Source organism: Carcharodon carcharias, chromosome 3 (genome assembly GCF_017639515.1).
Source record: "Carcharodon carcharias isolate sCarCar2 chromosome 3, sCarCar2.pri, whole genome shotgun sequence".
Classification (NCBI taxonomy): Eukaryota; Metazoa; Chordata; class Chondrichthyes; order Lamniformes; family Lamnidae; genus Carcharodon; species Carcharodon carcharias.
Genome location: NC_054469.1, coordinates 102,425,574 through 102,450,807, shown reverse-complemented (window position 1 = coordinate 102,450,807; position 25,234 = coordinate 102,425,574). Strand labels below are relative to the sequence as shown.

The window sequence follows — 25,234 nt, the reverse complement described above, 5'->3', positions numbered from 1 at the left end:
TTGTGCACCTCAATTAGGTCACCCCTCAGCTTCCTCTGTTCTAAGGAAAACAACCCCAGCCTGTCCAATCTTTCTTCATAGCCGCAATTTTCAAGCCCTGGCAACATTCTTGTATATTTCCTCAGTGCTCTCACCAGAGCAATTATGTCCTTCCTGTAATGTCGGGACCAGAACTGTACACAAAACTCCAGCTGTGGCCTAACCAGCGTTTTATGCAGTTCCAGCATTACATCCCTGCTTTTATTCAATACCTCATTCAACAAAGGAAAGCATTCCATATGCCTTCTTTACCACTTTATCCACCTGTCCTGTCACTGTCAGGGACCTGTGAACATGCACTCCAAGGTCTCTCACTTCCTCAGCCCCTCTCAATATCCTCCCATTTATTGAGTGTTCCCTTGCTTCGTTTGCCCACTCCAAATGTATTACCTCGCACTTCTCTGGATTGAATTCCATTTTCCACTTTTCCACCCACTCGACCAAACCATTGATGTAATTCTGGAGACAACAGCTATCCTCTTCTCACTATCAACCATGTGGACAATCTTTGTGTCATTTGCAAATTTCCCAATCATGCCTCCCACACTTAAGCCCAAATCATTAATATATATGATAAACAGTAATGGGTCCAACACTGAGCTTTGTGGAATGCCACTGGAAACCGCTTTTCACTCCCAAAAAGATCCATCGATCATTACCCCTTGTTTCCTGTCACTGAGTCAATTTTGGATCCAACTCACTACCTTCCTCTGTATCCCATGGGATGCCATGTGGGACCATTTGAAATGCCTTACCATAATCCATGTGGACAACATCCACTGCACTACCCTCATCAATCCTCCTTGTACATTCCTCAACAAACTCTATGAAGTTAGTAAGACACGATCTTCCCCTAATAAAAACATGCTGACTATCCCTGATCAACCCGTGCCTTTCTAAGTCACAGTTTATCCTGTCTCTCTGAACTGATTCCAATAACTTACCCACCACTGAAGTCAGCCTGACTAGCCTATAATTTTCTGGCCTATCCCTCACACCCTTTTTAAATATTGGTACAGCATTTGCAGACCTCCAATCCTCTGGTACTTTGCCTGCGTCTATGAGGATTGGAAAATGATCCTCACGAGTATCCACTATTGGCTTCCTTTAACAACCTGGGATACAATCCGTCAAGCCCTGGTGTATTATTCACCTTCAAGGATGCCAGTCCCTCCAGTACTTCCTCTCTCATTACTCTTATTGTATCTAATATTTCGCATTCTTCCTCTTTAACTGGAATGTCTGCATCATCCCTCTCCTAGTGAAGACAGAGACAAAGTACTCATTGAGAACCCAGCCCACATCTCCAGCTTCAACACTGATAGGCCTTACATTTTCCTTAGTTACCCTCTCGCTCTTAATGTACTGGTAAAACATCTTTAGGTTTTCTTTGATTTTACCTGCCAATACTTTTTCGTATCCTTTCTTTGCTTTCCTAATTTCTTTTTTTACTTCACTCCCCTTTTTATACTCCTTTAGGCTTTCTAAAGTATTAAGCTTTTTGTGACTGTCATAAGCTTTCTTTTTCTGCTTTATAAGCTTTCTTTTTCTGCTTTATCTTATTCTGTATGCTTCTGGATAACCAGGGGGCTCTAGGTTTGGCAGTAGCACTCTTTTTCTTGTTGGGCCATGACTACACTGTGTCCGTAGAACCTTGCTTTTGAATACCTCCCACTGATTGACATTGTTTTCCCTTCTAGGTGCTGTATCCAGTTCATTTCGCCAGTTCATCTCTCAGCTTTGTAAAGTTTGTCTTCCCCCAATTTAGTAATTTCACTCCTGTTCTATCTTTGTCTTTTTCCATAACGATGCTAAATCTAACTGTACTATGATCACTATCTCCAAAATGGTCCCCCCGCTATTACTTCATCCACTTGCCCTCTTCATTTCCCAAGACTAAATCTAGAATTGTGCCCCCCATAGCCCCCACTCTCGTTGGGCTTGTTACATGCTGACTAAAAAAGTTCTCTTGAATGCAGTTCAAGAATTTTGTGCTCTCAATGCCCTTCACACTGTTCGTATCCCAATTTATCAACTTAGGGCAGTTGAAGTCCCCAATTATTACTGCCCATAGTTTTTGCACTCAGAAATCTGTCTACATATTCACTCTTCTAATTCCCTTCCACTATTTGGGAGTCTATAGTACACTCCTAGCAGTGTGGCTGCCCCTTTTTTATTTGAGCTCAACCCATATGGCCTCATTTGGTGCTTCATTTAGTATACCATCTCTTCTCATAGCTGTAATTGATTCTTTAACCAATAATGCTACATCCCCACCTTTTAAACCACCTCTCTATCCTGCCTGAAAACTCTATATCCAGGGGTATTAAGCTGCCATTTTTGCCCCTCTTTAAGCCAAGTTTCCATTATAGCAATGATATCACGCTGCCATGTATCTATCTGTGCCCTCAGCTCTTCGGCTTTATTTGCTATACTCCTTGAATTTATGTACAACTTTTACAACTTATACAACTTTTGGCACTGCCAAATTCCTGTGTTGTACACTTTTTAATCTGTACTTTTTCTGTCATTCAAAGTCACTCATGATTTCTCTATTTCCATTCCCTGGCCTGAATTTGCCCTCAGGTTCCCAGCCCTCTGCCAATCTAGTTTAAATCGCCCCCAGCAGCACTAGCAAATCTCTCTCCGAGGATATTCTTCCTGGTTCTGTTCAGGTGTAAACCGTCTAGCTTGTGCAGGTCCCATCTTCCCCAGAACCAGTCCCAATGTGCCTCAGAAATCTGATGCCCTCCCTCCTACACCAACTTTCCAGGCACGTGTTCAATCGCTCTATTCTCCTACTTCTATATACTCACTTGCATGTGGAACTGGGAGTGGGACTGATGTCACAGACTGCTTAAAGAAAGGCAGGAATGGCAGCACAACATTCTAGTTACAGGGTTTTCAAATGGGATAGGGGGATAATAAAGGGAGGGGGTTGCTGGGCAGTGTCACAATATCAGTTAAAGAAACAATTATGGCTCTAACGAGTGCTGATATACTAGAAGGATCATCAAATGTGGTCACTTGTGTTCAACTTAGGAACGAAAAGGAAGAAATCATACCAATGAGAGAGTACTATATATCCCCAAACAATCAGAGGGTGTTAGAAAAGTAATAATGTAGACAAATTTCAGAGATGTGCAAAAACAGTAAGGCAGTAATGGTTGAGGCAATTTCAACTAGCTTAATATTAACTGGGATAGAATCAAAGTAAGACATATATAGTGTGTAAAATTCTTTAAAATTCAGTAGAACTTTCTTAGCCAATACATAGCAAACCCAACAAGAGAAGGTACGGTTCTGGACTTACTTTTAAGGAAGCTGGAGCGGTGGAAGAGGTATCAATGGGAGAGTGTTTTCGTGATAGTGATCAATTCAGTTAGATTTAGCATAACTAGGGAAAAGGACAAAGATAGACTAGGGGTAAAAATTCCCAACTGTCGAAAAGCCAATTTTATTAAGCTGAGTTGTGATTTAGCAAAAGTGGACTGGAAACAGCTATTTGAAGGTAAATCAATGACAAAGAAGAGGGAGGCATTCAGAAATGAGATAGTGAGAGTTCAGAGGAAATATGTTCCTACAAAGAAAAAGGGTGTGACTCCCAAATCTAGAGTCTCCTGGATGTCAGTAAGTATATAGGGTAAGATGTGGCAAAACAATGAAAGCTGATGTCCGATGCCGAGGGCAGGATTTCCCCGTCCTGAAACTGGCCAGAATGGAGGTGGGAGAGCAAAGAAAATGGCACTAGCTGCCTGTGTGATGGTCTTCTGCCTCCATTCCTGACTCTGACAATTTTCCTGAGAATGGGTGGGAGAGAAGAGCAGGATTGGTGGGATACAGAAAAGTGAAGTTGCCCGGCTCATTTACTGGGTGGCATGAGGTCATTAGGGTGCTTATTAGGATCTCACCTTCTGACCTCTCAAGAATTTCATGGGGGGTGTGGGCAGCCATTTGGAGCTCTCTGAAGCTGACTAGCTACAATCTGGCAGGAACAGGGTGGCAACAGTAAATAAAACTATTTCAATGTGAAAAAGTGAAAGTTTCGACAAAGAAGTACTGTGCAGCAATAAAATTTTAGTAACCAACTTTTCCCTACTTTATCCGAAGTCCCAGTTCTTCATTTGCCATGGCCAATTTGAACATGAAGATCCTCTCATATTTTATGACCACGCACAGACGCCAGCCACAGCAATAGCTATCAATTCAGGCCAGAATGTGGCCCACTTTCCTGTTGTCCTGCCTCCATTTATGTGCCCCCCACCCCCACCATCCCCCACCTACCCCACAAACCACAATCCAAAGTCATTAAGATTCCAATCCACTGAAAATCGCACTTCATGGCATGCTGGACCCAGAATTGAACCTGCTCCCCAGTTCCCACCTCCAACAGGTAAATACAGCCCTGAGAATTCAATACTGTAGAAAGCCTAGAGGAATTATAGAAAGTGCATAGGATGAAATTGAAAAAGAAATTATAGAAAGCAAAGAGAGAGCACAAAAAAATATGCCAAATAAAACCCTAAGATATTTTATAAATACATAAAGAGCAAGAGAATAAATAAGGAAAGAATAGGGTCTATCAAGGCCAAAAGGTAACCTGTATGTTCAGGTGAAAGACATCGATCATGGGGCAGAACCTTCTGCCTGTCAGGCAGGCAGGTCGGGAGTGGGGGAGCGCGGAGCCGATCGCCATCTGTGATCGGCTCCATGCTCGCCATTTTACGTGGGTGGGCCAATTAAGACTCAGTGCTACCTGTGTGGATGGGAGAGGAGGGAGAGTCAGGGCCTGCGCTCTTTCTCCCATGCGTGCAAAAGAGTGCAGAAATCTCCCTGAGGCAAAGAGCTGCCTCAGAGAGATAAATTTCAGTTACAAAGTTTGAAAAAAAGAAAGTGAAAAATCATTTACACATGTCCCCTCATGTGACATGTTTATGAAATATTTTTAAAATATTTATTAATTTAATAAACCCTTCATGAAAGCTCATCCCGCCCGTGGGCGAGGTTTCATGAAAAATATGAAGGCCGCCTGGGCTCTTCGTCTGCCTGCCAACTTTAGCAGGTCAGTCAGCTTAACCCCGGTGATGGGTAAAGTATTGGAGAAAAATTCTGAGAAACAGCAGTAATCATCATTTAGAAAAGACTCAGACTAATCAAGGACAGTCAGCATGGATTTACATACGAATTAGGAGCAGGAAAAGACCATTTGGCCCCTCAAGCCTGCCCCGCCATTCAATAAGATGATTGTGGCCTCAGTTCTACTTTCTTTCTTATGCCCATAACCCTTTGACTCCCTTATCAATCAAGAATCTATCTAATTAAACCTTAAAAATATTCAATGACCCTGCCTCTAGGACTCTCTGGGGAAGAGGATTCCACAGACTCATGGCCCTCTGAGAGAAAAAAAAATCCTCCTCAATTTCACCTTAAATGGGAGACCCTTTATTTTGAAACGGTGTCCCCTAGATATAGTCTCCTGCTAAAAAGGGAAAGATCCTTTTAGCATCCACATTGTCAAGTCACCTCAGGATCTTATATCTTTCAGTAAGATCACCTCTCATTCTTCTAAACTCCAATGGATAAAGGCCCAACTTCTCCTCAAATGATAAGTCCTTCATTCCAGGGATCAGTTGAGTGAACCTTCTCTGAACTTCTTCTAATTCAATTATGTCCTTTCTTAAATAAGGGGTCAAAATCTGTACACAGTACTCTAGATGTGGTTTCACCAATACCCTATACAACTGTAGCAAAACATCCTTGCTTTTATATTCCATTCCCTTTGCAACAAATGACAACATTCCATTTACCTTCCTAATCAATTGCTGTACCTGCATACTAACCTCTTGTGATTAATGTACCAGGACACCCAGGTCCCTCTGGACCTCAGAGTTCTGCAATCTCTCCCCATTTAAATAACATGCTGCTTTTTTATTCTCCCTGCCAAAGTGGACAGGTTCATATTTTCCCACATCTGCCAAATTTTTGCCCACTCACTTAACCTATCTATATCCATTTGTAGATTCTCTGTCCTCTTCACAACTTACTTTCCTTTCTATCTTTGTGTCATCAGCAAATTAAGCAACCATACATTTGATCCCATCATCCAAGTCATTAATAAAGACTGTAACTAGTTGAAGCCCCTGCACTAATCCTTGTGGCACTCCATTCGTTACATTTTCCCAACCTGAAAATGACCAATTTATGCTTACTCTGTTTCCTGTTAGTATACCAATCCTCTACCCATCCTAATATGTTTCCCCCTACACCATGAGCTATTATTTTGCGTAATAACCTTTGATGTCGCACCTTGTCAAATGTCTTTTGGAAATCTATGTACACCACATCCACAGGTTCCCCTTTATCCACTTTGCTTGTTACTTGCTCAAAGAACTCTAATTAATTAGTCAAACACTATTTCCCTTTCACAAAACCATGTTGACTCTGCCTGATTACATTGAGATTTTCTAAGTGTCCCACTAGAACCTCCTTAATAATAGATTCCAACATTTTCCCTATGACATATGTTAAGCTAACTGGCCTGTAGTTTCCTGCTTTCTATCTCCCCCTTATCTTGAATAGAGGGGTTACATTTGCAATTTTCCAATTGGATGGGACCTTTCCAGGATATAGGGAATTTTGGAAAATTAAAATCAATGCACCTACAATCTCAGCAGCTACTTCTTTTAAGACCCTAGGCTGAAGTCCATCAGAACCTGGGGAACTATCAGCTTTTAGTTCTAATAATTTTCACAGTACACTTGCCCTCATGATATTAATTGTTTTAAGGTCCCCTCTCCCTTTTACTTCTTGATGTACACTTATTTCTGTGATGTTATTTGTATCCACGATAGTGAAGATAGATGCAAAATATCTGTTCAATTTATCCACCATTATCTTATTTTCCATTATTAATTCCCCAGATGCTTGTTAAGGGAAAGTCATATTTGACAAAATTGATTCAATTTTTTGAGGTGATATCAAGGAGGCTTCATGAGGGTAGTGCATTTGAACCACTCCACATGCATTCTAGCAAGGCTTTTGACAAGGTCCCACATGACAGATGGGTCAGAAAAATATAAGCCCATGGGATCCAAGAGAAAGTAGCTAGATGGACCCAAAGTTGGCTCAGTGGCAGGAAACAATTGGTAATTGTCAACAGGCGTTTTTGTGACTGGAAGGCTGATTCCAGAGGTGTTCTGCAGGGTTCATCATAGGTTCCTTGCTTTTTGTAACTTATTACACTTAAATGTAGGGGTCAAGATTAATATGTTTGCAGATGATTTTTGAATCAGCCATGTTTTTTAATTGCAAAGAAGAAAGCTGTAGAATGCAGGAATCTATCAATGGATTGGACAAGTGGCATTAAAGTGGCAAAATGAATTCAATCTGGAGAAGAATGAGGAGTGACATTTGGAAAGGGTAAGAAAAGGCAAGGGAAAGCACAATAAATAGTAGGTTACTGAGAGGTGTAAAGGAACAGAGAGACCTTAGAGTGCATGTCCACACATCCCTGAAGGTAGTAGGACAGGTTGATAAGACCATTAAGAAGGGAAGCCTTCCTTTATTAGCTGAGGCATAGAATGTAAGAGCAGGGAGGTGTTGTTAAAGCTATATAAATTTTTAGTTAGATGAAAGCTAAAGCACTGTGTATGGTTCTGATCACAGCATTACAAGGAAGAATGTGATCACCTTAAAGAGGGTACAGAGAAGTTTACAAGAATGTTGCCGGGAATGGAGAATTTTAACTATGGGGAAAGATTGGATAAACTTGGATTGTGTTATTTGGAACACTGGTGACTGGGGGAAGGTTTTATTAAGGTGTGCAATATTATGAGGGGGCTAGAGTGGGTGGGAAGCACCTATTTCTATTAACAAAGAGGTCAATAATGAGGGGGCATAGATTTAAAGTAATTGCCAGAAGGATTAGAGGGGAGTTGAGGAGAATTTATTTTTCATCCAGTGACTGAGGGTAGGGTCTGGAACTCAATGTGTGAAAGGATGGTAAAGACAGAAAGTCTCATTGCATTCAGATATGCACATGAAGTGCCATAATCTACAAGGCTATGGGCCAAGAACAGACGAGTGGGATTGGGTCGGATAGCTCTTTTTCAGCTGGCAAACACTTAATGGGCCAAAATGGCTTCTTCTTGTTCCATAAATTTATATTATTCTACAATCCTGGGATGAGGAGATTGTCCTATGAGGAGAAATTGAGTACACCAGGCCTATAATCCCTGTGGTTCTGAAGAATGAGAGGTGCTCCATGCAGAGGTTTGCTAGGTCTACTATAGATTACAATGTAGAGATTTTTTTCATGCAATATAGGTATATTTTGGCCTGTGTTTATCATGCATAGAGGCTAGGTGTGCATGCACAAAATCATAAAAGTGAAGTTTACAAGTTTATGATGGGTTTGGATAAGGTGGAAAAGGGATAAACTGTTCCTGTTAGTTGATAGTACAAGGACTGGTGGACACAGATTTAAGGTTTTGGACAAGAGACTCAGGGGGAACGTGAGGAGAAACTTTTTTAAGCATTGAATGGTAATGATCTGGAACTCACTGCCCACTAGGGTGGTGGAAGCAGAAGCAGTCAATGATTTCAAAAATTGGATGAGCACTTGAAATAAACCTGCAGGGCTATGGGGATCGAGTGGGGGAGTGGGACTGACTGGATTGCTCTGTGGAGAGCCGGTATGGACGTGATGGGCCAAATGGCCTCCTTCTGTGCTGCAAATGGCCTCCTCCTGGGACAATGGGTCATTTACATAAAACCTTGAAAATGCGGGTGCAGGAAAAAAAAGTCATATAAATTAGAATGTGGGGTTTTATAAATAAGGGCATAGGATACAAAAATCAATAAGTAATAATAAATTTATACTAAATGTAAGTTAGGCCATAGTTTGAGTTCTGCATAAGGCAGAAACTATTGCATCTTTTAAAAGAAAAATTAGATAATTATTTTGAAGCAGAGAAATATATAAGGTTATAGGAAAGAATGGGGCAATGGGATTAATTTTTGATTGCTCCAAAGAGCTGATACATACATAATGGGCCAAATGCTCTCCTTCTGTGCTGTAAATTTCTTTTACTCTATTAAAGCCCTCTTCCTCACAAATGGAAAGTTCTGATGTCAATTACTCACTCAATCTAATGGTTTTGTTAAGTAAGGGAGGAACTTGTAACTAGCTTTAGGACGTTCAAATTCTAAATTGTACTGAACTCTAAATCTGACACAATGATTGAGAAGCCAGCAATATAATTCCTCGAGGGCTATGCTTATTGTTTCTTTGGTTTGTACTGTGCTACGTTTATTATAAAATGTCATGATGAAATTCATATGAACTTTACCCATGTCTTCTTAGAATATCAATTTCAAAATTTTGTTCTGTATTGATCAGTAAGCACAGAGAGTAGCTCTGGTTTATGAAATACATGGCATCTAGTAGCATCTTGGACTTAAAGTGTGACAGTAATGTCACTGTAAGATATTGACCCAACATTGGTTTGTTGGTGACACTGAAGTTTGGCTTATGCTGGCAATTGGCAGCATCTAGGCTGAGACCTAATCAAGGCATGTACCACTACCTGGCAGAACAAATGCTTAAAGAGATCCCCTGCACCTATGTGACTGAACAGCTGGACATCTGAATTGATTTGTTTTTTTTTAAAAAGCAGGAAACAAAACTGCAATCTGTTAATGCATATTCAACAAGGCCCCAAGCAGATCCCTACAATATGTAATCATCAAGTTAGCAAGGGGACTTCATTTCAAATGGAAAAACAGAATAAATCCACCTGATCCCACAGCCACAATGCCTTCTATTAGCTGAGTGTAAAGCAGTTTTGGCTTTGGTCAGCTTAGAAATGTATTTGACCTATTCAATTATGCTTCCACAGATGAGCAAAAGGATAGGTCAAAAAGAGAAACTTAAAAAAATACTTAAAACTAAAACTAAAACTATTACAAAAAATATCCAAGATGTATTTCTGGGCTACATACCACTGATAAACTATGGATACCATTATTTATTTTACAATTGAAGATCAGGCTACAGTCCAGCTGTCAGTATCATAAACACATAGGCTGGGATTTTCCGACTGTGGTGTGGTGTGTCCTGCTGTGTTGGATGTAGCGAGCCAGTGAAAAGTCCATTGACTTCGGTAAGAGGGTGTTCGGGAGAAGATCCCATTGGCAGGCACAACCGGAAAATCCAACCCTAAGTCTGGAATTCCTCATGGAATCCATATGTAACCCAAGAGTTAACACGAAATATCACAATGGTTATTCCAAATATCTAAATCATGTTTAGCCATCTAAAACTTTTGAAACATATGAATGGATTAAGTAGCAGATCTATAGAGAGATAGTAAATCAATTATCACATGTACCACTACCTGGCAGAATAAATGCTTAAAGAGATCCCCTGCACCTATGTGACTGAATAGCTGGACATTTGAACTGATTTGTTCTTTTTAAAAAAGCAGGAAACAAAACTGCAATCTGTAAATGCATATTCAACAAGGCCCCAAGCAGATCCCTACAATATGTAATCATCAAGTTAGCAAAATAGTTTGCAATCGTATTCAATATTAAAGCTAAAGTAATACTGCCAGCACAGACTCAATGAGGTAAAAGTAACTGTGATTACAAAACTTAACATAAAACCATAGGATAGAGAGATAATAAGCATAAATCAGTCCTACAAATATTGTACCTACAAATCCACAGGTGTGTAAACCACTACAAGATTCTGGAAGAAAATAGATAATTGTTCCTACCTGTGATCATAACTAGAGCTGCTAGGCATGCAAAAGCTGAGACATCAAAGTTAAGGCTTTGTAAATTTGTAGAGAATTCCTTGATTGTGTCAAGCCATTCACCAAATCCACGAAGGCACTGAAGTCGATGCAAGACAAGCCCATTACAGAATACAAACTTATCCTCTGCTGGTGCGGATCTGTAAATTATTGTTAAAATTATGGTTAAATAAACTGTAACATTATAATCCTACCATTGCCTTTGCAAAATATAATCAGCAGTATTCTACTTTTACAAGAGATCTAAAATTATTAACTTACAATCGTCCAAGAGAGCTTTAATACAATTATTATTTGGCAACAACACTTTGATATATATTCATTGTATGCAGTATCTATGGCAGAATACATGGGACAGAGTGATAGCAAGTGGCCCTAGATTCCAATTCTAGACAGCAACAATGCTGTTGGACTGCACTGTTGCACATGCTCACTGATTCAATGTCTGGTATGTTTTAGATGTACATCATAGATTGTATTTTAGAAATTTTGGTACACTGATTGTTGAAGGGGGAGACGGTGGGATAGTGGTATTGTTACTGGATTAATATTCCAGAGACCCATACTTGGGGGACCTGGGTTTGAATCCCACCATGGCAGATGGTGAAATTTGAATTCAATAAAAATCTGAAATTAAAAGTCCATGAAGCCATTGTCAATTGTTGTAAAAACCCATCTGGTTCACTAATGTCCTTTAGGTCTGGCCTACATGTGACTCCAGACCCACAGCAATGTGGTTGACTCTTAAATGCCCTCTGAACAAGGGCTGTTAGGGATGGGCAATAAATGCTGCCTGAGCCAGCGATGCCCACACCCCATGAATGAATAAAAAAACGATTTGGTTACATTCCAAGTATCTTAGTCAATTATTTGGTAACATGTTTAATTTGTCATTATTTCACTTTGCCTATCTTCAATGATAAGCATATTTTCTTTGCCAGCTGGTGTCATCTCAAGCTGATGTTCATTCGAACAAGCAGCAAAAGTGAGAAGAAAACAGTAAATGTATAATGAACACAAACATCTGTTAAACATTACATACAAAAAGATATAAAGAAAATTTTTAAAGATGGGCAATTTGAAATAGTGAAGGGAAAAACTGGTAACGTACAAGGTCAGTCAGCATCCAAAAGTGACTAGAAACATTCAACTTTCAATGTTCTGATGAAAAGTTACATTGAAAATGTTAATTATGGCCAGGAATATCCATAACTTTACTGGAAGTGTGGTGGAGCCTTGTTTGGTCGTGAATGGGGTTACTGTTACAATTCCAGCAAGGAAAAATAGCAAAGCAGGAATAGCCCAGAGGAAATTCCTGATCTATCCTTTATTCTCCTTTACATAGTGAATGGCTTCCTGTGCATTTCAAGCATTTCAAACATTTTTCTGGATTCTACACCCCCGCCTCCTAAAATCAAATCCAATTCCTTTCAGGGTTACCTGTAATTGATTATAGCTACATTTTTATAATAGCAATACTCTGCATTGTACAGGAAGGGTTTTTACAGAAGGTGTGTCCTATAATCTCATTTTATAAACAGTGCACTGTCATCTAAACTAGATGACAATGTGCAAAATCTCTTCAAAGTATAAATTTCTAGTTCTTCACTTCTTTAAAAATAGGATTTTTTTTCTATAAAGTACTTTTTGTACTTTATAGTATGTGATCTATGTATAGACTTTGAATGTGGTACATCTTTTTTCGGGAATTAAGAAATTTACCTGTGGGAGAGTCTCAGTACAAAGAGTTCAAGGAAAGCAGATTCGATAAGCAAAGTCTGATCTTCCTTAGGGAGATCACTAAATCCTGGTATCTTTTCAGCCCAGCTCTGTGTGATCTCCAAAGATGTGGCAAGGAGGCCATAGAACTGATGAACATACTCAGCATCAGTTCCAGATGTGGGCTGTTCAGCAGCACAGAACTGTAAGGGAAAAAAAGCAACATGTCAGTGAAGGTCAATTACACAAATTACATTTTCCAATTCACACAATAGAAGGAGGAAATAAAGATGTTCAGGGCCTTCTGAAAAGAATGATCATTGACTATAAATAGATATGTGCTAAAAACTTCGCATGTTGTTTATGAAAAATTTTCCTATATTGATCGTCAGATTTTTGCCATATATTATGTTTCAATTTTAGGGCATGTCTTAAGAATTAGTTATGTTTTGCAGGTCATTGCATAATTGATAGCATACCAAAATGTACTTTATAGAAAAAATTCCTATTACTAGTAATATTCTGCAGTCTTGCTCATTCTACATACAATCTCCAATCATAAGTGAAAATTATTTATATTTGTCCAATATACAGCAGATATTAATACTTGACAAAGGCTCATCTATGTTGTTCAATAAGCATTTTAAAACAAATGAATTGAACCATGGTCAAATGAATCTTATGCATTTCTCTGAAATGATAATCTTTAAGCATATGCAACTAATTCAATAGCTATGGTTTTGAGAAAATGTTCTTCCGTTCTGCATTATTGAAATTAGCAAATTGCTTTTAACTATAACATTCTGCAAACCATTCCTTCATATGCCATCTTCTGTTTTGACCAAAGACTGTTATGAAGCATGAATACTAGTGAAATTGTAAGCTAATTGTGATTTCAACAGAAATGTTTGCCATGAGATCAGTGTTATACATCAAGCCAATTAAGAACTGCATTGAAATGATTTTGACTTTGCTTTTGGAGTCCAAAAAAAATTCCAATGTTCGAAAAAAAGTGACTCAAAGCTGATTTGCTGCTGTATTAATGGTGGGTTGCACTGTTAGCCTAAAAATGAAATACGTTGCTTGTAAATTCAAATTACTGGAATAATTTCCTCACTACACAGATAAGTTAACATCTTAAAGTATATCATTTTGACTTCTGTTTTTTGTGTAAGAGATGTAAGGGAGGGGTAGCACCTCTCACAGGCAGGCTTACCACACTCTTTGGAGTGGCTCATCCTGTATTGGTCCTTACCTCTCAAAAGTACATAATAATGCAATAGTGGACACCCAAGTAAATAATTTGCCTTTTTGAAAAAAAAATACAGCTTTAAGAAATTTTTCAAACATCAGATGAGGAAAATGCCATGGCTTCCCATGAGGGAAAAGACAGGAATGATAGCAGCCCCTGGATGTGTTTGCAGGAAATCTGATTGTTAAAAAGCTTGTGGGGATCAGCAAGATAATTCTTATCAGTCATCTGATACTGGAGCTCCTTTGATAACATCTTGCTTGAAAAAAGATATAGCCAGACTATTGCTAATGGGTTAAGCTGTGGAGCTCCTGCTGAATAGAGAAAATGTTTGTTGTAACCCAAGTTTTCTTTTTTCATAATTTAGAATGAAGTTTCTTTTTATTTACACAGCTCTTTTAAATAGGAAGTCTTGGAATGACCACTTAGATTTGTTTCTCCATTGGATATATTCTACTTTCTAATTAAAAGTAGAATACACATTGCTATCAGGCATCATCATGTTTACCACCAGGTTTCCAAAGATTGATTTTTAAAAAAAATAAACCATATTCCTTCAATTGGTTGTTTCTGAGTCAATGCTGTGGAATACATTACAGTAATCTAGATCAAAAATATGATTTTCAGATTTTCAGAAAGATTATAGAAAAATAATACCAAGAATATGTTTTGAAACCACAAATAATTAAAAATTTGATTAAAGGTTTGTCACCTTAGTACTTACTATCACAAAATAAAACAATTACTTAAGTAGCTGTGATATAATGATCAGCTCAGAGCATACATCATTTCATGGCAGCAGCTATTGTTGCTGCTGGTGTTAAGATGCTATCTACTTCTCACACTGTCTTTACATCTATGTGGGCTCTTACTTACCTGGGTGTAATTGTGGCTGCTGGGAGTGGAGTCTACGAGTGCCCGCACAAGAGCATTCATCATACTGATTGGGGGTGAGGGTGGGGATGGTTCCTGGAGAGGGCTCTTTGGTTTGGAGGGAAGACGACCCCTTCTCCCTTTTAAACTATCTGTACGGACCACTGGAGAAAGAGGCACAGAGAGAGGGAGAGAAGGAAATTTTTTTAAAGTTTCATATGCAGTTACAGACCTGTAAGAAAGTGAACCAATCGAGTTAAAATTAAAAAACCTTCAAACTTCTGGGCTACAGTGCAAATTTTCATCAATTGACAGATTATTTAGAAGGTGTGTTAAAATTGTGCTTGTAACACTGCTATATTGCGTAAAATAAAAAAAACACTTTCCAGATCTAGAGGTTTATAATTTGAGAAAACGTTAAAGCCACATCTCGATTAGTATTATTGTGGCTTTGTTTTTTGCTGTTTGGGTTTCCTGTTCGGTTCATTCAGAGGAGTCTATTACCCCACTATCCTGCCAGATATTTACAACATGCTTTTGAAGATTGTGAAAAAAACCTATAAACAGGAAATGCACACAGCCGACTGAATTTAGAAGGTATGGCATTTATATTAGCAACACACTGCTTTATCCCGCTCTTAATCTAAACGGTGACAAGTCCTAATCACAGCCAAGCAAAATCATCGCCAACTGTACAATCATTTTTAAAACCTGGGTCTAGTGAAAGCTGGAGGGAAGGATGGATTAGAATGATCTGGGGTGCTGCTGTTGCACCAAGACAGCTACCAGCTCTCACCTTCTTTAACCATGCCCACGCTGAGGCATTTCTGGAACCTGCAATATTGGCAGCGATTGCGCCGCCTCTTATCCACGGGACAGTTCTTGTTCGCCAGACAAACGTATTTTGCATTCTTCTGCACCGTCCTCTGCGAAGAACAAATATTATTACAGGATGTTTTCTTGTCGAAAAAAAATAGGAGCTGACAAAGCAGACTCTAATTACAATATGAAATGCGCCAACGCCACTCCGATAATTAGATAAAATTAATTTCCTAACACGTTAGCCTGCAGGAAAAACAATTTTACTGGTGTTAGCTCCTGACAATGAGAATCAGCCAGATCCGTGCCGGAGAAACTCTCAAGAGACAGGCAGCTTTAAATGATGAAATTATTTCTGAAATTACCGGGTCATCAAATGATACCTTTGGGTATAATATCCCTCCCTCTTAATATACCTCCGGGGATCGCTTTCCACTTGGCTTATTCCCGCGGTGATTACTGACCTTATTAAAATAAATTTAAAATGATTTGGGGGAGCGTTTCTTTAACCAACATTGGTTTAAAAATAAAAACCCGAGCTTGGATTTCGCTAATCAAGACTGATCAGTACAATTTAAATCACATTCGGAGTTGGAGTTTAATTAAATACTATACATCTTGATAAAAAATTATATAGTTAGGCTATTGCTAACGGGTTAACTACAGAAGTCAAACGTGCTTTTTGGTAGAGGGCTGATCATGGTTTATTCTTCAGGAATGGGAAGGTGGAAACCCTCTGGCGCGCTCGCTTACACCGGGTCCTTTACCAGTTTGGAAAAGTTTGGTAAATCATTACGTTTACAAAGCGACAACAAAGAAAAACTATTATTATAATTATAGATTGGGCGGCCTTTAGAAAACGCCCCTTAAGCGGTGTAGTTAAAATGACTCATTAAGCTAATTACTAGTAACAATGAAACGTTTTGTAGTATTTTGTCTGCTCACTTTTGTAAATGAGACTGGCCTCCTGCACCAAATAGACAGCCACTGTGATTGCCAATATTGAACTCTTACTCTGAAATTACACCATGCCTCTTTTTTTTTAGGCAGAACTTATTACAATATCCAAATTCTGGCCGCGGTAACTGCAATTATCAAGAATAAGACATCATTTTAAACTGCTATTCAGTGTATAGGGCTTCCTACATGCTCGAATGGAGCAGGAGGCAAGTTTCCACAAAAAAGCGCAGAAGCTATTTTAATAGTTTGTTTACTACTTGGTTTTTTTCTAATATTCTCAATTCAATTTCAATTAGAAATGTGTTTCAAAAATAAACTTCTTGGTAATTCCGCTTGTGATCCTTCTGATCTTTAGATACTGAAAATTTCTCAGTCCCAGTTCTGCCCCTGTCACTTTGACAATTTATGAAGTTTTTTCCGGTGAAAATGTTGCCCTTTTGTACCCGATCGTTTGAAATGATCACCATTAAACTATTGGAGCGTATATAAAACTGCCATCCTAATGAAAACACAGAAGTGGCTTGTTTGAAACCCGGTCCCCTATTCGGGCGCGGAAGTGCTGCGTGTAACGAAGGGTTTCTCACTTTTTATTTACACTTCACTTCGGCGTGCGCATTCCCAATGAGCTGCTGGATTGGGGTCCGGATACTTGCAGGTTGTAACAAGATCGTACCACTCTTTGGAAAGCATTCCTTCGAAAAACAGGCCAGGTCAGGTATATCCCCGACCACCCCAGTTTTGTTTAATTGCTGACCAAGTGAAATAAATAACGAGCTCAACTTATTTAAAATTGGGCGCATTCAAAAGGTTTTCTTGTTGAATGCTTTATTTATGTGAACATTTCCAATTCAAAAGTACCTCATTGGCCGTAAAGCGCTTGGAGATGTCCGGTGGTCGTGATCGACGCTATATAAATGTGAGACTTCTTACGCACAAGATGGTTTAGGTCTTTCCAATGTGTTGTTTACTGAGCGAATACCCCCTCCCCCCAAAAAAACTTCCCTTTTCGCATAGAGTAGAGATGTCTTAGATAAAATTAAGGGGCACCGTACCTTAAAAAACCCTTTGCATCCCTCGCAGGTCCTCACCCCGTAGTGCTGACAGGCTGCATTGTCCCCGCATACGGCACACATGCCCTCCCCAGAGGAGGAGCCTCGGTTGGGGGGAGACGGCAAACTCTGGGCGCTCTGGCTGAGAGGCATCGGATGGAATCCTAAGCCCGACCCTTTGACTAAATGCAGCGGGTATTGACGAGTGTCCATCACAGACTGTGCAGAAGTACTCTCGGTTCCCATTGGCATGTTCAAGGTGGGTTCGTAACACATGTGGCTGCTGGAGGCTGGAGAGTGTGGCGGAGACTGTTTGAAAGCAAACAGCGGAAATGTCGGTGGGGCGCTCTTCATAGGGGCATCTAAGATATGACCTGTGGCCATGCAAGTCTGGGTCACTGGGGGTAACGTGTGAGGCTCGTCCCACATGGATGTCTGTGGAGTTGTGAACTGGGGCGTGGTGGGGGTTGATGGAGGAGACTGCTTGAAGTAAATGGATGTCGATGGTATGATGTCCTCAGTTTGATGCTGGATCGATGGCTGATAGCTGTGGTGGGGAGCATCCTCCAGTTTGATGAAGGGTCTCTGTGAGGAAGAAGAGTGCATTTGATACACGCACGATGGTTTGAACTCATAGCTGCCCGAGTAGCCAGTCTCCATGAAGGTGCTGAAACTGGGCAGGGAGGTGGTGGCTGTGATTTCAGTGCTGCCCAGGTCCATGCCAAACTTCATATAGGGAGATTCAGTATGCACTAAATCAGAGCTGTAATCCCCACCATATGCGTAATTCTGAGCTGCAAAACTGGCACCTTGTGGTGAAGAGCTGTATTGGGTTTGCACACAGGGCATGTCTACGAAGAAACAAAAAGACAAGTTACTAAAGGTAGCAGCACTGATTTGCTATTACCTCATAGCACGATATACATTCAAGCTGCTGAAGAAGGGGAAAAGTTATTACATTAGAGATTACACCAACCGCAATTGTTCAGAATCCACATTCCCGTTTCTAACGCCGTCTTTTTGTTTCCTGGTTCAGTACCATCCCGTAAAAATAACTGCAATTCACTGACACATTTGTACCTTTAGGGCTAAACCGTTTACCTAAGTGGTGTTTAAAAGAGGTCAGGATTCCTCTACATTAACGTCTGCACCGCCTCACTTAGTTCGTCAATGACTTAAAAGTTACTGAGTATCTGTGATTCAGGTCGAAGACTCCACAGCAGTGTATGACAATGTGTGACAGTGCTTACTCATAAGTATTTCCGCGGACAATTGTATTTGTGGCATTGTACTTGCAGTGCTCTGGCGTACAGCGTTTTGTGTGTGCACCCTGGACGTTATTGTCTATCTGCTTATATCAATGGATAGATGGTGGCCAATGGGGAATGTTTCGATTCAAGAAAATCAGCGACAAACACAATTAAATTTTCTTATTAATATTCTTGCGTGTGTCTGGGATTGGAAAGTGTGGCGGAGGTAGTGGGGTGGGGGGCGTACTGACCATTGTATACATCATAATTAATATTTTTAAGTGTTATTGTTTCTTGCTAGTAAAGCACCAGGTCATTTAATAAAACCTGTGTTCGGTGACAGGCTGTAGCCGAGACAGACGGTCTCCTATGCGAAGAGTTGAAGTCAAATAGAGAGAGGGATTTTACCTATCAACAACAGTGGTGTGACTAAGCATAGAATGAACACTGCACTGTGTCTCGTAGATGAACGGATTTTTCGAAACATCAATCGAGAATGGGGCCAGTTACATTTAGATGAAAGATAGGATCCAAGAGTATTGGTGCAAAAAAAAAGGCAATAGAACATGTTGTATTACGACTGGGCAATTAATGAGATCAAGTTCCAGTTTCAACAATCTAAAAGGGCCCAGCAAACATCGATACTGACTGGGAATGGATAGATTATGTTTTGAATATTACACCTAGTTGTCACAACACATGGTCGAAATTAATTGAGAGAAATAGAGGGTAGGTTTGATAACATCAGTGGGCAAACTGCTTCAAGGAGAGCTGTAGACATTTGTGAGTTATGTGCATGTTTTCTGTATGTTTAAGCAACTTTATCTGCATTTCTATCATCTATCGAACCCTGCAGATAGGCCTGTTTCATTTCACTACACGTGAACGTACAGATTTCTAGCTGCATAATCCTGTATGCAAGTGCAGTTTTCTGTTATGTACAGAAACCTGGATATTGGCAGCTTTCTCTATGTACACAGACACCTAGATATCAGCAGATTTTTACATGTATACAAACCCTGGATATAGGCAGGTTTCCACATGCATACAGACCCCTGGATATAGACATGTTTCTATATGCATACAGACCCCTGGATATAGGCAGGTTTCTATATGCATACAGACCCCTGGATATAGGTAGGTTTCTATATGCATACAGACTCCTAGGTATAGTCAGTTTTCTATACAGATGCGGACCCCTGCATATAGGCAGGATATATGCAGGTTTCTATATGCATAAAGACTCCTCGATATAGGCAGATTTCTATATGGATACAGATGCCTGGATATAGGCAGGTTTCTATATGGATACAGACGCCTGGATATAGGCAGGTTTCTATATGGATACAGACGCCTGGATATAGGCAAGTTTCTATATGCATACAGACCCCTGGATATAGGCAGGTTTCTATATGCATACAGACCCCTGGATATAGGCAGATTTCTATTTATTTGCCTGGATACAGACGCCTAGATATAGGCAGGTTTCTATATGCATAATGACCCCTGGGTATAGGAAGATTTCTATTTGTATACAGACCCCTGGGTATAGGCAGATTTCTATTTGTATACAGACTCCTGGATATAGGCAGCTTTCTATATGCGTACAGACCTCTGGATATAGACAGATTTCTATATGCATTCAGACTGTTGGATATAGGCAGCTTTCTATATGCATACAGGCTCCTGGTAGGCAGGTTTCTATATGCATACAGACCCCTGGATATAGGCAGATTTTTATATGCATGGACCCCTGAATATAGGATAGTTTCTATATGCATGAAGACCCCTGGATGTAGGCAGCTTTCTATATGCATACCGACTCCTGGACACAAGCAGGCTTTTTTGTGGTGATTCCTATATATCCATAGGTTTCAGTATATATGGGCCCATAACCCAATCCATCTACTAATTCGCTAAATTAAGAGTGGAGAATCCAAAGCTTTGCTACCCTTTCCCATGATCTGTACCCGAGGTAAATCATGTCGCAGAGCAAAACGTACAAGTAGAGAATTGAAGTGGAAAACATGGTAAACAAAAGAAGGCGATAAGAGAATGAAAATAAATCCTAACAATAACTAAACAAGAGAACGAAAAAGGAAAACAACTTTCCCGTCAACACTCAGCTAGCTACAATGAAGCATCATCACCCCACCATCATCGCCCACCCTCAGCCCCCAAAACAAGGTACATGGAAAATCTCCTGATGTTGTAACGAACCTTCACGTGTATGATACACTTGTGCGTGTATTCTGTTGTTTACATACAACCATGTCGCCTCCAGTGTGTGCGGCAGTGTGTACCTGTGTGTGCTGAGGGAGGGTGATATTTGGCTCGCTGAATGTTGGCTCGGTGGGCTGCCAGAGGCTCGGCCACTGTGGATGTGTTGTCTCTGGGCTGGGTGCTCTCGGCAGTTCGCGGTGTTGACTCGGAGCTCCGGGTCGGCGGGGAAAGCTCTTCCGAACCAAGATCTATTCAGAGAGAACAATAAAGATCAGAGCGGGGGCAACAAATGAAGCGCACCACTTCCTTTTGCCCTTATCTTTTCAACACGAAAATCAGATACCTAAAACATCAGGTGATGGTAATAATGTATAATCCCTCACACAAAAAAAAAACACCAAGGGAAGACCGAGACAAAGGTGTTGCAACCGTTGCTGACCGCAAAAAAACTTTTAAAAGTAAAAATCTATAATGAAAATGACTGCTGCATCAAATTGACCTCAAATCACTACGATTTAAGTTACTAGTCCTGGTCAACAGTGTGTGGTTATCAGTTCAGGACAAAGTAAACTTAAATTAATGGAAACTCAACTCAAACTATAGAGCGCTCCTCTCCTGGTTTTTGTTCCAGTGCAGCCACTTAAGATGAAGCGGTGCATCCCGTGTTGCTTTCCCTCAGCTCGGACTGAGTCAGAGAGCGATGGGTTGGGAAAGTTAACAAATGTGAGCGACTCTTGTGCTTCCTGCCTTGGTTCAGCCACTCCATGCTTCTATCTAGGATGTCAGTGTGGGTCCTGGTCTGACAGCTTACGTGCCAGCCTTACGTTCACTGCCCACACTGTCTCCATGTGATGTCACAGGATGGAGACCATGACTTCTCCACATGGTTTGAGATCACCTGGCATTCGACTAAATCATAGGGTTGAAACACATTCACAAAATGCCTGCAGCATTATTAAAAGCGCACCATTAAAGTTTTGCTGCCGTTTGCCCCATTCGTGGAGTCGAACTCTATGAGTTGAGCTGCAGCGCCCCCTCTCAATATATTTAATCTGACCGCCACTCGGCAAAACTTTACAAAGTTACAATATTCCATCAGATGTCATTATCTTTTACACTGTTTAACAAGGTTATAACACCCCTAAAACTCCATTTCACAAGCGTCCTACAGAACAGGTCTTTACTGAAAAGGTTCAGCCAAACAGTGCTACTTTACAATCCGCAATGAATTTGACTGGATAAAACCAAGGATTTGGTGAAATTCATTATAATCTGCCTCCTTTATCATGACAGGTATAAACCATATAACCTGTCGGTGAGATCTCAACTGGAGATCGTGGTTGAAGTAATTATACTAAAGCCATTAATCTCGACTCTTTCCCACCTCTTATGAAACAGTCTTCTTAGAAAATGTAATTCTACAATATTACGGTGCCCCGGACATTTATAATCAGACAGCAACATCCGAGCTTTATTCTGGGGCTGTCAGGTATGAAACAAAGAGAAGGCGTTTTCGGACAACTATCCCTGTCATCGGAAAGAAACGGTCATAACCACTTTTCACTCCCGGAGCTTCACTCAACAGAAATCCCGCTACCGGCGGAAATCGGCAGAAGAGTGCCGAGTTTTGGGTTATACTGTGATCGTCTTTTACTTTTTTATAACATGCACTAAAGGAAAACATGTTTTCCGAATACCTTTCTCTTTCACTTCTAGAAATGGCCTTAGTAGTTTGATCTATATTGTGTGGAATCCCGTTTTACATAATTAAAAACACTTTTTTTTTGCAAGGCTACATTTGACAATCAAGTTGCTCAGCTTCTCCGGTTGACTCCTTTCCACATTATTTCCCCACAGGATGAATGCTCTAAATCAGCTGGTTACCTAGAGAACAGGCGATGTCTCTTTAAACATCCGCCTTGTTGTCAGCCTTATTCCTTGCAGCCCCGTCTACCATACAGAGCCGGGCAGAACATAAACTATGGGGAAATTTTCATTTAGTGTAAACTTATTACAAAAAAATACTCTTTTATCAATGGCGTTTTCCTTTAAGAAAGGAAACTGCCAACTCTACTGGAAGTCAGAAATCGGCGCCCAAGGCTGTGTAGAGTAATTAAAATATGAAAAAATAAATGTTAATATGTAAAATGAAAACAAATAGAGTCAGTGTAAAATGCACTTGGAGCATTGGGTTTAAGGATAACAGCACATGTTTGTGCCACCTACACAACTCAGGATCGTACCTAGTCAGGGCAGTCCAGACAATTATTTAAGACTCCACATATCTGACACCCTACTACTAACAAAATCAATACTGGGAATAACATTCTTGTAATTTCACTAACATGCCAAAATCACCACAACTGGTTAAAACGAAGAATAAAGGATATAGTTAGTATAGGGTTATATGGACTTACTACAAGGTTTTGATTACAAATTTCAGCAGATTTCATCCTTGGAATTCTACTGGGATCCCGATTAGAAACTTTCCCAAATTCACAAACTCGCCCGTGTCATGTCACCCACCCCTCGGCACCGCCTCAAAAAAATGAAGTTTATATTTTACTGGCTATTTGGGACTTGGACTGTTGACTCGCCCGCATGTAGCCTTATTTATGTTTCCACTTACTACTTTCGTCAGTGCGAATATATTTCAAAGTGATTCTATTGAAAATTCTAATGTAAATACCCCATGTACACACATATACACATGTACATATAAGAACGTGCTGCACTTGCTACTACTGAATATTACCCAACAAAAAGTAAAAGTTAAACAGATCCGCTTCTGAAAGTGAAACTATTAGTAAAAGAATTGCAAAAACATTTGAAGCCAAGATTAGGACTAGTACCTTAAATGATCACGCGTGGTGGGTCAACAGGGTCCATAATTAGACGTGGTTATTTCTTAACTGAAACTCCGAATATCGATGGCCGTATCCCAAACCAACGTGCAAAATGATAATCGACACTAATTCCATTCCAAAGCGCTGCATTTCAACTTTATAAACAAACCAGTACTATACCCTCTTCAGAATGCGATCGTAGTGAAGTCAAACAGACACTAAATAACTATACACTTTCACTTGAACATAGCTAATTATAGATACAGACAAGTGCAAGACAAATCGCATCTATTCATCGCATCATAGCAAACACAGTGCCTGCAGCATTACATTACCATGACAACTACCAGAAATACCTTAATACCCGCTGATCTCCAATTGTCACACAACCCAAAGCGGCTGATTAACCCATAAATTCTCAAGACACAAGGGACAGGCATCAAAGCACAAGTTCTGAAGTATGTTCCAATCAGCGTTAACAAAATACATCACTAAAACTCATTGAATTGTAGTCACTTGTTCTATAGCATACCCATTGTAACTTTTATGATGTCCAGTGAGTAACTGATTGATACGTACTTGATTGCTGTGACGGTTCCGTCTTTACATACAATCAAATAGCCGTCCAAGTTGCGTGTAGGCGTACAGTCCGAATCATGGATATTACACAGAGAAACTTCTCTTTAAAATATCACTCCCAGTAAATGATTTGATTGTAGTGCAGACTCGATCCTTCCTCTTAACGCGAGTTCATCAATAGAAAAAAAGTGTGAGAAACTCTTCTTTTCCCCTTCTCGGTTTTGTAGTCTCTCCTCCGATTGCAATGTGCCTTTGTTTATGTGCGGACAGATAACAGTACAATTCCTCACTTTGTGAACGTCATTTATGTTTAAGGAAGGGGGTGGGGAGCTTTGCGAAAGCTGCTCGCCTATAGGAGGAACGCCGGTATCTCCATAAGAGCGGCTGGAATGCAGTCAACGTCAATTGTGACGCCTCCGAGCCGTCCACGTCACGCGGCGGCACGTCACGTCAGCTGGCTTTATTGTGTCTGCTCAAAGTGCTTTTCGCACAGTCTCAGCTCCGGGCCCCTGGCTGGCTCGCGCGTCTCGCGCTCGTGCGCGCACAGCCACGACGTGAAAGCTTAACGAGCAGCTGACAGCCGAAAGAACACAGGCACTCCACTCTCCTCGCGCTGCTTTATTATCATTTATGAACCCCGCGTCAGCGCGTCATTGCCTCCAGGCGCCCAATCGCTGCGCGCTATTCGCTATGGAACACCACGCCCCCTCCCCATACTCTCGTCATAACCACACCTCTCGATTTTTCTCAAGGATTCTAGACCAATCGGTGCGCGGGAAGCCAGGCGCGGCCAAGAGGGCGGTCT

At 40.4% G+C, this 25,234-nt stretch overlaps 1 protein-coding gene across 2 annotated transcripts in view; it reads right to left on the bottom strand.

Annotated features, from left to right (window-relative positions):
* nr4a3 (nuclear receptor subfamily 4, group A, member 3) overlaps window positions 1–25,028 on the bottom strand; it is a 32,627-nt gene extending 7,599 nt beyond the window's left edge. The window contains exons 1-7 of one of the 2 annotated variants that reach the window (XM_041184519.1): window positions 24,430–25,028; window positions 21,002–21,252; window positions 17,535–18,382; window positions 15,500–15,629; window positions 14,707–14,867; window positions 12,582–12,781; window positions 10,821–10,999 (exon numbers count right to left, since the gene is read on the bottom strand). In XM_041184519.1, the coding sequence (XP_041040453.1) occupies window positions 10,821–10,999; window positions 12,582–12,781; window positions 14,707–14,867; window positions 15,500–15,629; window positions 17,535–18,380 (1,516 nt within the window). In that variant the 5' untranslated portion in view covers window positions 18,381–18,382; window positions 21,002–21,252; window positions 24,430–25,028. The remainder of the gene's footprint in view (window positions 1–10,820; window positions 11,000–12,581; window positions 12,782–14,706; window positions 14,868–15,499; window positions 15,630–17,534; window positions 18,383–21,001; window positions 21,253–24,429) is intronic. The other variant, XM_041184518.1, reaches the window with a different exon arrangement.
* Window positions 25,029–25,234: the final 206 nt, after the last annotated feature.